Raw genomic sequence first — 14,747 nt, forward strand, 5'->3', positions numbered from 1 at the left:
GAATATTGTGTCCAATTCTGGGCACCACAACTGAAGGGAGATGTTGACAAGCTGGAATGTGTCCAGAGGAGGCAACTAAAAAGATCAAGAGTTTGGAGAACAAGCCCTATGAGGAGCGGCTTAAAGAGCTGGTCATGTTTAGCCAGAAGAAGAGAAGGCTGAGAGGAGACATGATAGCCATGTATAAACATGTGAGAGGAACTCATAGGGAGGAGGGAGCAAGCTTGTTTTCTGCTGCCCTGGAGACTAGGACGCGAAACAACGGCTTCAAACTTCAAGAAACCAGTAGTTCTCAACCTGTGGGTCCCTAGATGTTTTGGCCTTCATCTCCCAACTGGTAAACTGGCTGGGATTTCTGGGAGTTGTAGGTCAAAACACCTGAGGACCCACAGGTTGAGAACCACTGATCTTAACATTAGGAAGAACTTCCTGACTGTGAGAGCTGTTCATCAGTGGAACTCTCTGCTCTGGAGTGTGGTGGAGGCTCCTTTTATTTTATTTTTTATTTATTTGCAGTTTTTTATATTCCGTCCTTCTCACCCCACAGGGGACTCAGGGCGGATTACTGTGTACACATATATGGCAAACATTCAATGCCGATTTTGACATACAACATATACAGACATAGACAGAGGCCACGGTGGTCCATGCTCTTGTTACATCCTGATTAGATTACTGCAACGCACTCTATGTGGGGTTGCCTTTGAAGACTGTTCGGAAACTCCAACTAGTCCAGCGGGAGGCAGCCAGACTGCTCACCGGAGCGTCATACAGGGAGCATACCACCCCCCTGTTGTGTCAGCTCCACTGGCTGCTGATCCAATTCCGAGCACAATTCAAAGTGCTGGTTTTGACTTACAAAACCCTATACGGTTCCGGCCCAGTGTATCTGTCCGAACGGATCTCCCTCTACATCCCACCTCGGAGTCGATCTTCTGGGGAGGCCCTGCTCTCAACCCCGCCACTATCACAAGTGAGATTGGCGGGGATGAGGAGCAGGGCCTTCTCAGTGGTGGCCCCTCACCTATGGAATTCACTCCCCGGGGAAATTAGATCAGCGACATCCCTCCTTTCCTTTAGGAAAAAATTGAAAACTTGGATTTGGGACCAGGCTTTTGGACATTCTGACAGCTAAAGAAAGGACTTGACGATGGACAGGAATTGACAAAACGGAATGGAACTATGGAACTCTGAACGCTGAACATGAGATTAGTTTTACTGATTGTGTTATGTATTGATTATTTTAATTCGCTAATTGTTTTAACTGCTGTTTTGTATGTATGTATATCTTGTGTAGGCATCGAATCCTGCCTTTTTGTAATCCGCCCTGAGTCCCCCCCCCCCCCCGGGGGGTTGAGAAGGGCGGGGTAGAAGTACCAGAAATAAATAAATTAAATAATAAATATTTAACTTTTTCTGGCCGCCAGGGGAGCTGTCGCTTTCATCGTCCATCTGCGACACTGATGAAATACTTCCGCATTCCCCGCATGCTTTTTGCTGGAGTGCTTGCTGGAGTCTTTTTTTAATGGCCTCATAAATTAGTTAATTTAACCTCCCCACACTTTTAAGGTGGTACCTAATTTTCCTACTTGACAGATGCAACTGCCTTTCGGGTTGCAAAGGTCGACAACAGGCCACACAGGCCTTCTTTGAAAGCTTTTAGACCATCTATTGGGGGTGCTTTGAATGCAATTTTCCTGCTTCTTGGTAGAGGGTTGGAATGGATGGCCCATGACGTCTCTTCCAACTCTATGATTCTATACCACCTATTTTTCTTGAATTTTGCATAAAATTGTATTTCGTTGTGCTTTTGTTTTTATGCTACATCACCTTGAGCACTCATTGAATGGAAAGGTGACGCAGAACTGCTTCAAAATAAATAAATAAAATCACCAGATGTCACCTCAAACACAAGTGTTTGCAGCTGAGTCTATTTATACGTTTGTGACTCATTGTGTCTAGAAACCAAATGGTGTGGATGCAGCTGTGAACCAACATCACACACACACACACACACAGAGAACTCATAACCATAAAGGGACATAAGATGGTTGAGTAGAAACCTGCAAGAGATATCACCAATATTTTTTAAAAGCAACTCCGTGTTCCTTGTCATTTGTGTTGAGATATTCAAAGCAACTTGCAAAGGGCAAGCTGTGGCTGGTACCAGTTAGTATTCTCACTGGGACAATGGTCGTATTCAGCTGCCGTCAGCCACTGAGAAATGTAAAAATTACAAGTTTTAAGGCAGCTAAGTAAGGAAAGAGCTGAGGCAGAGAAAAATAGAGTAAATCACGAAGTCCAAGACTGAAGCTTATTAACTGGAGCTTATCACAGGCAGACAAAATTATAGTATTAAGATAATAACAGGATTGGGAGAACACTCTTGCCAGTAATTGGCTGCAATTGTATGATCCATGTCTATTTAAAATGTATATACTTACTTGGAGTAACCACAATGTAATATGAAAAACACACCTCCAAAAGAAGACATGAATGAATGAAATACATCCAATTTTGTGCCAGGGTAATTTAGCTGGAAACACCTACTTGCCACTGGTTGTCATTTTGTATAATGTCTTCTGTTTTTGCAAAATTATGACTTATTGCAATTCTCCTTGAATTATAGTTCAGTGTAAGTATCCTTGATTTTTTTACTTCGGGTTGGGATCAAGGATACTTCTACAGAACTATAATTCAAGCAATGTTGTAGTGGTTCTTTTAGTAATTAAATTTGGTAAGTTAAGAATCCTTGCAAACAATATTAATGTAACTATAAACACAACGGTGCTCCATGCAGTCATGCTGGCCACATGACCTTGGAGGTGTCTACGGACAATGTCAGCTCTTCGGCTTAGAAATTGAGATGAGCACCACACCCCAGAGTCGGATACGACTGGACTTCATGTCAAGGGACAACCAACCATAAATACAAGTAAGAGGGTTGAATGAAAAGTAATGCCTCCAACTTCGTAACTCCGCAACAGATGGCAGTACTGGTATGCGGCACGTACTGGCTTTTACAGTAGACTCTCCTTTACAGTTCCATTTTGGTGGGAAGCCTTAGCATTGATCGATTGTGTTGTTAAAGTGCGAAATATGGAACCCTAGTCAATACGACTAAAGCAACATGCTGTTATTGAATTCTTGACAGCAAAAGGTGTCACCCCAAAGGAGATTCATCAGAGAATGCGAGCTGTTTAGCGTGATTGTGTTGATGTGAGTGAACGGGCGACGGACTTCCAGCGGCAGAGCCGACCAACCATGGTGGCCTTGAGGTGGCTGGCAGGCTTTCAGAGGTGGTTGAGGTTGGCCTGCCCTTTGGCCTGCGGGATCTCCTCAGGGGAAAAGGCTCGCTCGGCGGCCTCGGTTCAGGTTCCCCAGGCTCCGGGCCCCTCGCACCTGGCCCCCAGGCCCCTCCACGACCACGAAGAGGAGATACCCGTCTTCACCAAGAATCCAGATTACCATGGCTTTGACGATGATCCTGTTATCGATCTGTGGCATATGTGACTTGCATTCTTCTTTGCTATCTGTTGTTATCGTATTAGGCGCCACCTTTGTACACTACTGCCAGATAATGGGAAGATGGGAAATTAGAGGAAAATTAAATGCAGGAAGTGTTGGATATTGCTGACTTCTAAAATAATTTGCGGATGCGAAATTGGGCTCGTCGGGAAGCCGAACGAAAAATAAAGGAGCGAGAGGCACTAGGCCTGCCTGTCCTTGACTCCAATTACTATGACCCTAGCAAGATTGTGCTTCCCCTGGAGGATGAAGAATGAGCACCTTGATGTCTGTCTGTATGCTGAGAATAAACCTTTGAGAGTACTGTGCGTCATTTGGCAAGTAAGTTTAAAGATGTTGAGGTGACACCTTCTGCTGTCCAGAATTTAATGACTGTATGTTGCTTAAGTCGCATTGACCGATTGTCTGCGCAGGGTTCCATACTTCGCACTTTAACAACTTTAACAAAGGAGCCCCCAGTGGCACAGTGGGTTAAACCCTTGTGCTGGCAGGACTGAAGACCGATAATTCACAGGTTCGAATCCCGGGGAGAGCATGGATGAGCTTCCTCTATCAGCTCCAGCTCCCCATGTGGGGACATGAGAGAAGCCTCTACTTCTCTGGCTGAAGTAGTCTGCAGTGCCTTTCATGTTCCTTGATTCGTGTTTGGGCAATGCTGCGTTTGGTGGTCCCTATGTAGACTTGTCCACAGCTGCATGGCACACGGTAGACTCCTGCAGAAGTGAGAGGATCCCTCTTGTCCTTTGCTGAACGTAGCATTTGTTGGATTTTCTTGGTGGTTCTGTAGATAGTTTGTATGTTGTGTTTCCTCATCAGCTTCCCTATGCGGTCAGTGGTTCCCTTGATGTATGGCAGGAACACTTTTCCTCTGGGTAGATCTTCATCTTTACTCTCGTGGCTTGTTCTTGGTCTTGCAGCTCTTCTGATGTCTGAGGTGGAGTATCCATTAGCCTGGAGAGCCCAGTTGAGGTGGTTCAGTTCATCTTGGAGGAGGTGGGGTTCGCAGATTCTTTTTGCACGGTCTGCCAAGGCTTTAATGGTGCTTCTTTTTTGACTTGGGTGATGGTTGGAGTTTTTATGTAGATATCTATCTGTGTGTGTGGGTTTTCTGTAGACGGTGTGACCCAATTGTTGATCTGGTTTGCGGATGACTAGGACATCTAGAAAAGGCAGTCTTCCTTCATTTTCTTTTTCCATGGTGAACTGGATGTTTGGGTGGATGCTGTTAAGATGGTCCAGGAACCTGTTGAGTTCTTCTTCTCCATGGCTCCAAATGGTGAAAGTGTCATCCACATATCTGAACCATATAGTGGGCTTTTTGGTTGCTGTCTCCAGGGCTTGTTTTTCAAAGTGTTCCATGTAGAAGTTAGCTATGACCGGGCTGAGAGGGCTCCCCATAGCTACTCCATCTTTCTGTTCGTAGAATTCATTGTCCCACTGAAAGTAACTGGTGGTGAGGCAATGGTGAAACAGAGCCATGATGTCTTCTGGGAACCTCTGGTTGATGAGTGCCATGGTGTCTGCTACCGGGACCATGGTAAATAGAGATACCACATCGAAGCTGATCAGTTTTCAACTGTATATTTTTATGCAAAATTTCTTGACAAATCTCATGTTTTGATAAGAGTTTTGATAAGAAAAGCCAAGGCAGCACTGCTCTTCATTTTGGAAGTTCAGTACCAACTTGCTTTAGTGAATTGTTCCGGCAAGAAACAGAAAGCCCTTTGTAGGGACTTTACAGAAGCTTTAAACGTACGGGAGTAAAAAAGAGCTCAAGCTAATTTGATCTGCTGAAAGATACAGTGAAGAAAGAGAAGGCCCCAGTGGAGAAAACATCGCTCGGGAAGAAACAAGGCACCAGAAAGTGCTTCATGAATATTGAGGTTCACGAAGGAATGGTGTATGATGTCAGCTGCTACTCTCATCTGTTGACTGAGTCTTCGGCACCTGTTTTTGCACATTTTAGGGCTTGGTCGCAAGTGTAAAGCTCCAGGGGGCTTTGGCCATGTGTGGAACTGGTGTGTTTGTGTGTACAGTGGTGCTGGTGGAGGGGCGGTGAGGGCAAGGGCAATATAGCCAAGGCGAAATGTCCAGGTGCAGCAGAGAGAAACAGAAATGAAGTGCTTGGCTGTGTGCGCACGTGTGCTTATGTGTGGGGCTCCCCCCTAATAAAACAGCACCATGCATCTTTGTTTAATGAAAGTCTGCCCTTAAATTCACTGGCCGAATCCATTGTGTAGTGACCCTTGATCTCTCCCATTTTGTCGCCTGGCACAGCTGTTAGTAAATCACCTGCTGGAGCCCCTCGCCGCCAGAGCATGGAAGGTCAGCTGTCAGTGGCTGCTGGAGACAGATAGAGACGGAAAACAGAGCTGGGACTTGGTGGGAGGGCGGGGGGGGGGGGGGGGGGGGAGGAGGGGGCAATTTAAAATGCGGTTTGCTAGCCTTCTTGCTCAGCCAGTTGTTTACCTCCTTAAGCACCTGTTGATTTAGGTGGGCATGACTGGATTCATTTCGGTCTGGATTTTCATCCATTTTTATTCTTAATTTGCTTTTCAAAGTTGCACTATATGTATTTGTATTGCTACATACAACAAAAGTTACAAGATTTTTAAAAAATACAGAGAATAAATATATTTTAATAAATCTTACATGGATTGTAGCATAGGTATTACATTATTTTTTCCACATAAACACCACTCAGTTCAATACATTTTGTCATCCGTGGGATATGTTTTTGATGCCTGTGTCATAAGAGTTTCCCTCCGCTTTTTTCAGTCAGTTAGTCACTTCGATTTTCATGTCATCATCATCAGAAAAGTGTTTTCCACCAAGGTGTTTGGAATAGTTGATCCCAACTTCCAACCTGTGGTTATATCACGATATAACTTCTCTGCCACCGATCTCAATGTATTGGTCTACAACAGTGTTTCTCAACCTGGGGGTTGGGACCCCTGAGGGGGTTGCGAGGGGGTGTCAAAGGGGTCGCCACAGACCATCAAAAAACATAGTATTTTCTGTGTATTGTCGAAGGCTTTCATGGCCGGAATCACTGGTTTGTTGTAGGTTTTTTCGGGCTGTATGGCCATGTTCTAGAGGCATTCTCTCCTGACGTTTCGCCTGCATCTATAGCAAGCATCCCCAGAGGTTGTGAGGTCTGTTGGAAGTAGGAAAAAGGGTTTATATATCTGTGGAGTGACCAAGGTGAGACCTCACTACCTCTGAGGATGCTTGCCAAAGTACAGGCGAAACGTCAGGAGAGAATGCCTCTAGACCATGGCCATACAGCCCGAAAAAACCTACAACAAACCATAGTATTTTCTGTTGGTCATTGGGATTCTGTGTGGGAAGTTTGACTCAATTCTATTGTTGGTCGAGCACATAAAGCTCTTTGATTATAGGTGAACTATAAATCCCAACAACTACAACCACCAAATGTCAAGGTCTATTTTCCCCAGACATCATCGATGTGCACATTTGGGCATATTGAGTATTCGTGCCAGGTTTGGTCCAGATCGATCATTGCATGGATCTGGATATAGGTGAACGACAACTCTCAAACTCAAAGTCAATGCCCACGAAACCCTTCCAGTGTTTTCTGTTGGTCATGGGAGTTCTGTGTGCCAAGTTCGGTTTAAATCCATCGCTGGTGGTTCAGAATGCTCTTTGGATATAGGTGAACTATAAATCCCAGCAACTACAACTCCCAAATTAGAAAATCAACCCTCCCCCCAACCCCACTAGCATTCACATTTGGGCATATTGGGTATTTGTGCTCAATTTAGTCCAGTGAAGGAAAATCCATCCTGCATATCGGATATTTACATTACGATTTATGACAGTATCAAGTAGCAACGAAAACAATATTATGGTTGGGGGTCACCACAACATATGGAACTGCATTAAGGGGTCACGGCATTCGCAAGGTTGAGAACCACTGGTCTACAACCACACCATTCATTCTTCCCTGTCCCACTGGCCCACCGGCCACCAGATTCAGTTCACAAAGCCACTCACAAATGGAGGGAAACTCCGACTTAAAGAGTGATGGCTGTTACGCAGACAGGCCCCCTTCTTAAATTGAGGCACAGAAAAACACACAGAATGTTTGTTCATTCAACCTGAGGCTGAGAGTCTGCTGCTCCTGCGGAAGAGGGAACTCAGCAAATATGAATATATTAACTCTCTATAGGTAAAGGTTTTCTGAACACTGCACTTACTGGAAAACATTAAGCCTCCTTCAGTATTTTCTTTCTTTCTTTGACTGAGCAAGAGCTTCCAAATAGGCTTCAAATGCTATTTTTAATGTAGCAAATTTTTTCTGAATAATTTTTAGTGATATAAACTTTTTTAACCTCCTTCAACAGTCTTCATATGTTTGGCTTGAACTGAAAGGCACGTTATATTAATCACGGAGTAGTGAAACTCAAATGAATATGTGTGTGTGTGTGAGTGATTGTGATCTCACTAGTCAACATTTGACTCAATGCTTTAATCAAAAGGATTCAGACTTGTTTGCTGGTGGATTTGTATGCTGGTCAAATTGCTGGCCTTCCTTGTTATTCAGTGCAGTATTTGTGCATTTTCCAAATGCTGTTTGGGATATGCTATCGGGAGCCAGGCTTCAACAATGAGAATGGGATGGCATGCTCGGCTACTGTTTAGTGAACTCTCACAGCTATTCTACTCTCTTGCTCTCTCTGTGACTATAGGCCCACTTCAAGAATTGGTTGATTCTGTACTATTGATGCATAGTATAACTGGAATAGTGTGAGAGTAACAGTATAGCAAGTTGCTTGTTTTCTGCTGTCCTGGAGACTAGGTCCCGGAACAATGGCTTCAAACTACAAGAACGGAGATTCCACCTGAACATTACTGACTGTGAGAGCTGCTCAGCAGTGGAACTCTCTACCCCGGAATGTAGTAGAAGCTCCTTCTTTGGAGGCTTTTAAACAGAGGCTGGATGGCCATCTGTTGGGGGTGCTTTGAATGAAATTTTCCAGCTTCTTGGCAGGGGATTGGACTGGATGGCCCATGAAGTCTCTCTCAACTCTATGATTCTCTGATTCTATGACTGGCCATCATGGTTACATTTGTTGAGGTCAAAATGGGGTGGGTGCCCACACAACCAGCAATGAAGGGCAGAGCAACTCACTCCTTCCTGATTCCATGGATGTCCTATTCAGGGGCGGCTCGTCCATTACGCGAAGTAAGCGGTCGCAGAACACTTTTTTTTCCAGGGGCACAGAGGACCAAGAGAGAGAGAGAGAGAGCCCCTCTGGCTGGAGGTATCTCCCACCTCCGCTCCCTCCTTTGTTTTTGTGCCTACCTTCAGGAAAGGTGGGCATCTCCACCTCCCCCCCCCCTCTCTCTCTCTCGGTCCCAATGGCTGAGGAGAAAGTCAGTAGAAGAGGTGACTTTTGGTGCACACGCCGGGGTCTTCAGGCATGCCTCCGGACCCAAAGTGGGCCAGGCAACGGAGCAAGTGCGGCAGGTGTAGTTACTGGGATGTATAGTTCACCTACAATCAAAGAGCATTCTGAACTCCACCAATGATGGAATTGAACCAAATATGGCACACAGAACTCCCACGACAAACAGAAAATATATATCAATGATTGGTTGGGGGGGGGGGATGGCGGGGCGCCAAAATACTGTTTGCTTACCGTTGAAAATTACCTAGGGCCGCCTCTGGTCCTATTCTGACCTTAGTAAATAAACTATGACAGCCAGGTGCTCGCAGGGAGCTATGTGGTCCACAACACAGAACACAGAATGATCCATCCTCTTCATTGCACTTGAGTCATCTAGAGAGGACCCAATCCAGCTGTTCAGATGGCTGCAAAACCTCATGATATGCAGAAGTTTCCTGTCAACTCAAGAGAATCCCAACTTTGTTTGAAGCAGAGCAAAGTTGGGTTAAGGGATACTTACCGCAAGTGTCTGTGCATTGTCTAGACAGCTAGCACTTGATTCGAAAGAGTTATTATTAATGTAAACAATACTTTGGTCTTTAAAAAATCTGTTATCTGCACTCTGTTGATGTTGGTATTCATATTATTTAGGCAGCACTATATCCTCCATTTCCTGACAGAGGCATGGATTTATGAAGGCATGTCCATATGGTAACTCGCTCAGCTCAATGCTTAGAAATGTTGGAGAATCTCTTACAATGGACATTTTAAATCCCGTGTGATGGCACATGTATACACGGAAGGCTGCTGCTGTCATCAAAAATCAACATGTACACTTACTAGCTAGACAATTTAATGAAACACTGTCAGCCAAAATAAAATCTTAAAGAAGATTTAATAAACATTTTTTTCCAACTGAGACATGCTATTTACAAGATTTACCAGTAATGATACTTTTAAATTTGCTAAAGTGCAAGAAAATATGTATTTTATTGTATAGGCAACTGTACACAGACATTTAAAAAACAACTATTGGACATTCTCTGTGTATGTGTGTATTTTCAAAGTAAAATTAAAAATGCAACAATTTATGTACACCGTTTGCTAATTTGGATAACAAAAAGTTGCTAATTGTAAGCTATAACAGTTTTGCTAAAGATGAGGGGAAATTGACTTGTGAGATTAGTTTTGGATGGATTTACACATGCTGCTGTTAGACACAGGCTCCTGACACTGGATGTGTCACAAGTGTAACTGGGGCAAACTTTGCATAGAGTAGTGGGTCAGAAAATCCAGAGCGTTTGTCAAACCAAGTTCAAATTCACTCTGCAATAATGCGGTTTGCCCAGCACTATACTTTTGCCAAAAGTGATTCTAGTTAAAGTGGCCAGCAGCAGTTTGGATGTATACGCAGAATGTCTACTACTCCAAGAAGTATGGATCATGTAGACCTGTGTCAGCAGGTCCCAGCTGCATCTCATATGTCCCCCGTGGCAATGCATGGAAGCATCAATCATATTAAAGATGGAACAGAATGACAAGATTTTAAAAAACGAGACCTGCTCCTACTCTTTGGACTGGCTGTACCCGTTATGACTTCACAAAGACTAGTCCTAGAAACAGAAAACATAGCTGTGCACCCTTTTAAATATATATTTAAACTAGCAAAATAATGTTTGAAGACAGACTTATTTCAAGAATACTTAGAATCATAGCATCATAGAGTTGGAGGATGCCACAAGGCCCCCCCAGTCCAACCACATGCCATTCAAGTTAATAATGCTACTTGGAAATGAATGGGCACTACAACTCACAATGCCAGCTTAATGCTAAGAATACACTGGCAATGTGATGTTTCATTAAAGGCTAGTGAAGGTTGAATATCTCTTATCCAAAATGTTGGGACCAGAAATATTTTGGATTTTAGATGTTTTCATTTTGGAGTTCTCCTGGATTCATCACTGAGCCTGGAATCCCAGGTTGCAGCAGTGGCCAGGGGAGCATTCACACAATTAAAACTTGTACCTTGGGAAGTCAGACTTGGCCACGGTGGTCCACGCTCTCAGTACATCTAGGATAGACTACTGCAACACACTCTACGTGGGGTTGACTTTGAAGACTGCTTGGAAGCTTCAAATAGTCCAACGAGAGGCAGCCAGGTTAATAACTGGGGCAGCATACAACTCCCATGTTACGCCAGCTCCACTGGCTGCCAGTTTGCTACCGGGCACAATTCAAAGTGCTGGCTTTGGCCTATAAAGCCCTAAACAGCCCCGACCCAAATTACCTGTCCGAACGCATCTGCCCCTATGAACCATCGAGGAGATTAAGATCCCCCGGGGAGGCCCTGCTTTCCGTCCCACCATTGTCACAGGCACGATTGGTGGGGACGAGAGACAGGGTCTTCTCAGTGATTGCTCCCCAGCTATGGAACTCCCTTCCTGGTGAGATCAGGTCAGCCCCCTCCCTCCTGTCCTTTAGAAGGATGGTAAAAACTTGGCTGTGGGACCAAGCTTTCAGCACAGGGCAATGAAGCGGCAGTGGGAAAGATGACAGGGCCATTTATTTATTTTAAATGGTTTTAAATGGTGTATTTTAAATTTTGATAAATGTTTTTTTAATGTTTATGTATTGTATGTGAATTTGTGTCCTGGCATTGTATGTTTGCCATGTATATGCTGTGCTCTGCCATGAGTCCCCTTCGGGGTGAGAAGAGCGGAATATAAATGTTTTAAATAAATAAATAAATAAATATTTGCATATATATATAATGGGATATTTTGGAGGTAGGATCCAATTTCTAAACACAGCATTAATTTATGCTTCATATACATTTATTCACATAGCCTGAAGGTAAATGTATATGCCATTAAAAATTATAATTTGGTGCATGAAATTAATAATAATAATAATAATAATTATTATTATTATTATTTATACCCCGCCACCATCTCCCAAGTGGCTTACATGAGTCCAAGTGCAGCAATACAATTTGTGTACATTGATCCAACAGAAAGCAAAGGTGCCATTATTTCAGCTGCCCATGTGGACAGTTTTGGATTTTGGAGAGCAACTCCTGAAGTCTTGCGCAGCCCTGCTGAGCTTACATCTTGAGATGTTGGAAATGGAAACCGGGACCTTATGCATAATATACGCTTTGAGCTATAGCCCCAATTTTGAATGAAGAAAAATCCCCTTTTGTATTTAAGTGATTGCAAATATTATTGCTGATTACATGATAATTTAATAGTGAATATAACAGTCAAGGCAATTTTCTATGGAATGTGCAACAACAAATATATGCTGCTTTTGTGTTTACTGAGACGATGTGGCTAAATGCCTATGGTAATGCAGTTCAAATATTAATTTGAGCATTTGGATGGAGAATGTGATTCATCATATGTCATACACAACAGGAATTAACAGCCACTCAGATTTGAATTAAAGTGCTAAACATTCTCAGATGGGAAACATGACGTGCAGTTTGCTGAATGGGCCATTTTTACATGCATTGTGACACAACGTCTTGGATCTCTTTTGTTGCCAGTGCTTCTGAATAAAGCACACGATGCACAGATGCACATTTGTTATGTTCTGGAATAATGTAGACTTTTGAACAGGAAATAAATATGCAGTTAATATAATAAACACAAGGATTATGTTTAGAACTACTTGCAGAAACATTACAGAAATTGTTTGAAAATTTATATATGATGCCATATAAATCTGAATGTTTAGAACTACTTACAGAAACATTACAGAAATTGTTTGAAAATTCATATATGAGGCCATATAAATCTGAATGCAGAAATGCTGTGAAAATAAAATTTTTCACAGCTTCCTTCTCTCTTCTGAATGAAAAAGCACTATTTCAAATAGAATAAGTACACCTAACGGGTGCATAAATGTTCAGATTACCCACCCTTCTTCTCCATTTCAACAAATTTCTGTTGAAAGTAAAGGTTTCCCCTTGACATTAAGTCTAGTTGTGTCCAACTCTAGGGGGTGGTGCTCATCTCCATTCCTAAGCCGAAGAGCTGGCTTTGTCTGTAGACACCTCCAAGGTCTTGTGGCCAGAATGACTACATGGAGCGCCTTTACCTTCCCGGTGGAACGGTTCCTATTGATCTACTCATATTTGCATGTTTTCGAACTGCTAGGTTGGCAGAAGCTGGGGCTAACAGCAGGAGCTCACATTGTCCGTGGATTTGAACCACCGATCTTCTGTTCAGCAACTTCTGCAGCTCAGCAGTTTAACCCGATGCACCATCATGGCCCTTATTTCTATTTAATATGTAAATAATAGTTGCATATTTAAGCAAAAATTCCTCCTGCGTCTCCCATGCAACAAGTGTCACATCTTGACATTTCTGATTAATTTAGACTGTCAAGAATCTTCCAATCCAAATACTGAAAATGAATTTATGGATGTTACCCACTTCTCCTTGGGCAACAGGCACATTTCTTATATTGGCCAAGAAAAGAAAAGGTGAATATTAATTGTGCGGAGACAGAAAAGTGTCTTGAAACTAAAAAGTATGTGAAGTGACTGTTTCAACAAAGGGTAAAGCGGGATTCACACACCTGCTGCCTCTACTCTGTTAAGTATGAATTCTGAACTTAAATAAATACATACATAAACCAACCAACAAGCAAACTTTCCAAGTCAGAACAATCAAAACTTGCCATTAACTAGTAACTGAGCAAAATCTTACTTCTATATGACACTCCCTTACTTAATAATTGTACCTCCTGAAAGAAGACTTGTGCACTCGAAGCGTTGTTTCTGTCAAGTATTGCTCATCTATTTTCAGTGCCAAGGGTCAACCTTGTAATATATATCAGCAGATGCAAGTGCCGCTGAGAAGCTACACAATATATATTCTATACTCATTAATGGTACAGTTTCTTCCAATTGCTGGTAAACAAGAGGAAAATATCCCTGTTGGGTGTTTCCAGGCAAGACCAAAGTTTTGGGATCTCTTTTTGTAGAAATCAAGTACAGCATCATCCGTCTGAACATACTGAGTTGACAAATCTTTCTGTTTGACGGAAGCCTTGCTGCTCCCACTCCAGTTTCTCGTCTCTGGTTCTGCTGAATGTTACTACTTTTGATGATGCAAATGAGGAATGGATGAAAAAAGCATCCAGTTTTAGAGGAAGGGCGGAAGAGGACTTGCTTTGTCTTAGTCTCTTTGCTCAGCTGCAAATTTGGATCCCAACACCAACTAAAATCACATCGGATAAAATGAGAAGCTGACGCGATATTGTTCAGTCGTTTTCACATTTTACGGCTCTTTGGGGGAGAATCTGACGAAGACCGTAACCTCCTGGCTCTTGGAGTGGTTGAAGGAGATGCCCATTCTGATGACTGCTTGTCAAATTGAATCTGAAGAGCATTCAGGATGTCATTCAGCTTGTGGTCGATCTGAGTGACCTGTGGCAGAAACAAAGCAAGACATAGGTTTTATCAATTGCTCATGTAAGTGTGTGTGTAAGAGAGACAGATAGGAGTGGTTTCAAAACTACCTCGCAGGGTGGTGGCATAGTTTTGTTGGGTATGACAACATAGGGTTTCAGAAACCATAGATGAGGCATGATCGTTGTTATTGTTGTTGTTGTTGTTGTTATTATTATTATTATTAAACTTTATTTGTACCCCGCTAGCATCTCCCAAGGGATTCGATGCGGCTTACAAAGGCCGAGGCCTCAACCCAACAACAACAAAACAATAACAATACAATTCAAAGCAAATTAAAAATTAAAACATAGCAATAACAAACATTATACCATTACACAATAAAA

At 42.9% G+C, this 14,747-nt stretch overlaps 1 protein-coding gene and 1 pseudogene across 2 annotated transcripts in view; one reads left to right on the forward strand and one right to left on the reverse strand.

The window, feature by feature from the left end:
- Positions 1 to 3,264: 3,264 nt before the first annotated feature.
- On the forward strand, positions 3,265 to 3,822 carry LOC132776451 (NADH dehydrogenase [ubiquinone] 1 beta subcomplex subunit 11, mitochondrial-like; annotated as a pseudogene).
- Positions 3,823 to 11,573: 7,751 nt separating this feature from the next.
- The window catches only part of LOC132776438 (potassium voltage-gated channel subfamily KQT member 1-like), a 277,235-nt gene continuing 274,061 nt past the window's right edge, over positions 11,574 to 14,747 (reverse strand). For both annotated transcript variants that reach the window (XM_060778096.2, XM_060778095.2), the window contains one exon: positions 11,574 to 14,379. In XM_060778096.2, coding sequence (XP_060634079.2) covers positions 14,224 to 14,379 — 156 coding nt within the window. In that variant the 3' untranslated portion in view covers positions 11,574 to 14,223. The remainder of the gene's footprint in view (positions 14,380 to 14,747) is intronic.

This window comes from Anolis sagrei, chromosome 5, assembly GCF_037176765.1.
Source record: "Anolis sagrei isolate rAnoSag1 chromosome 5, rAnoSag1.mat, whole genome shotgun sequence".
In the NCBI taxonomy this organism is placed as follows: Eukaryota; Metazoa; Chordata; class Lepidosauria; order Squamata; family Dactyloidae; genus Anolis; species Anolis sagrei.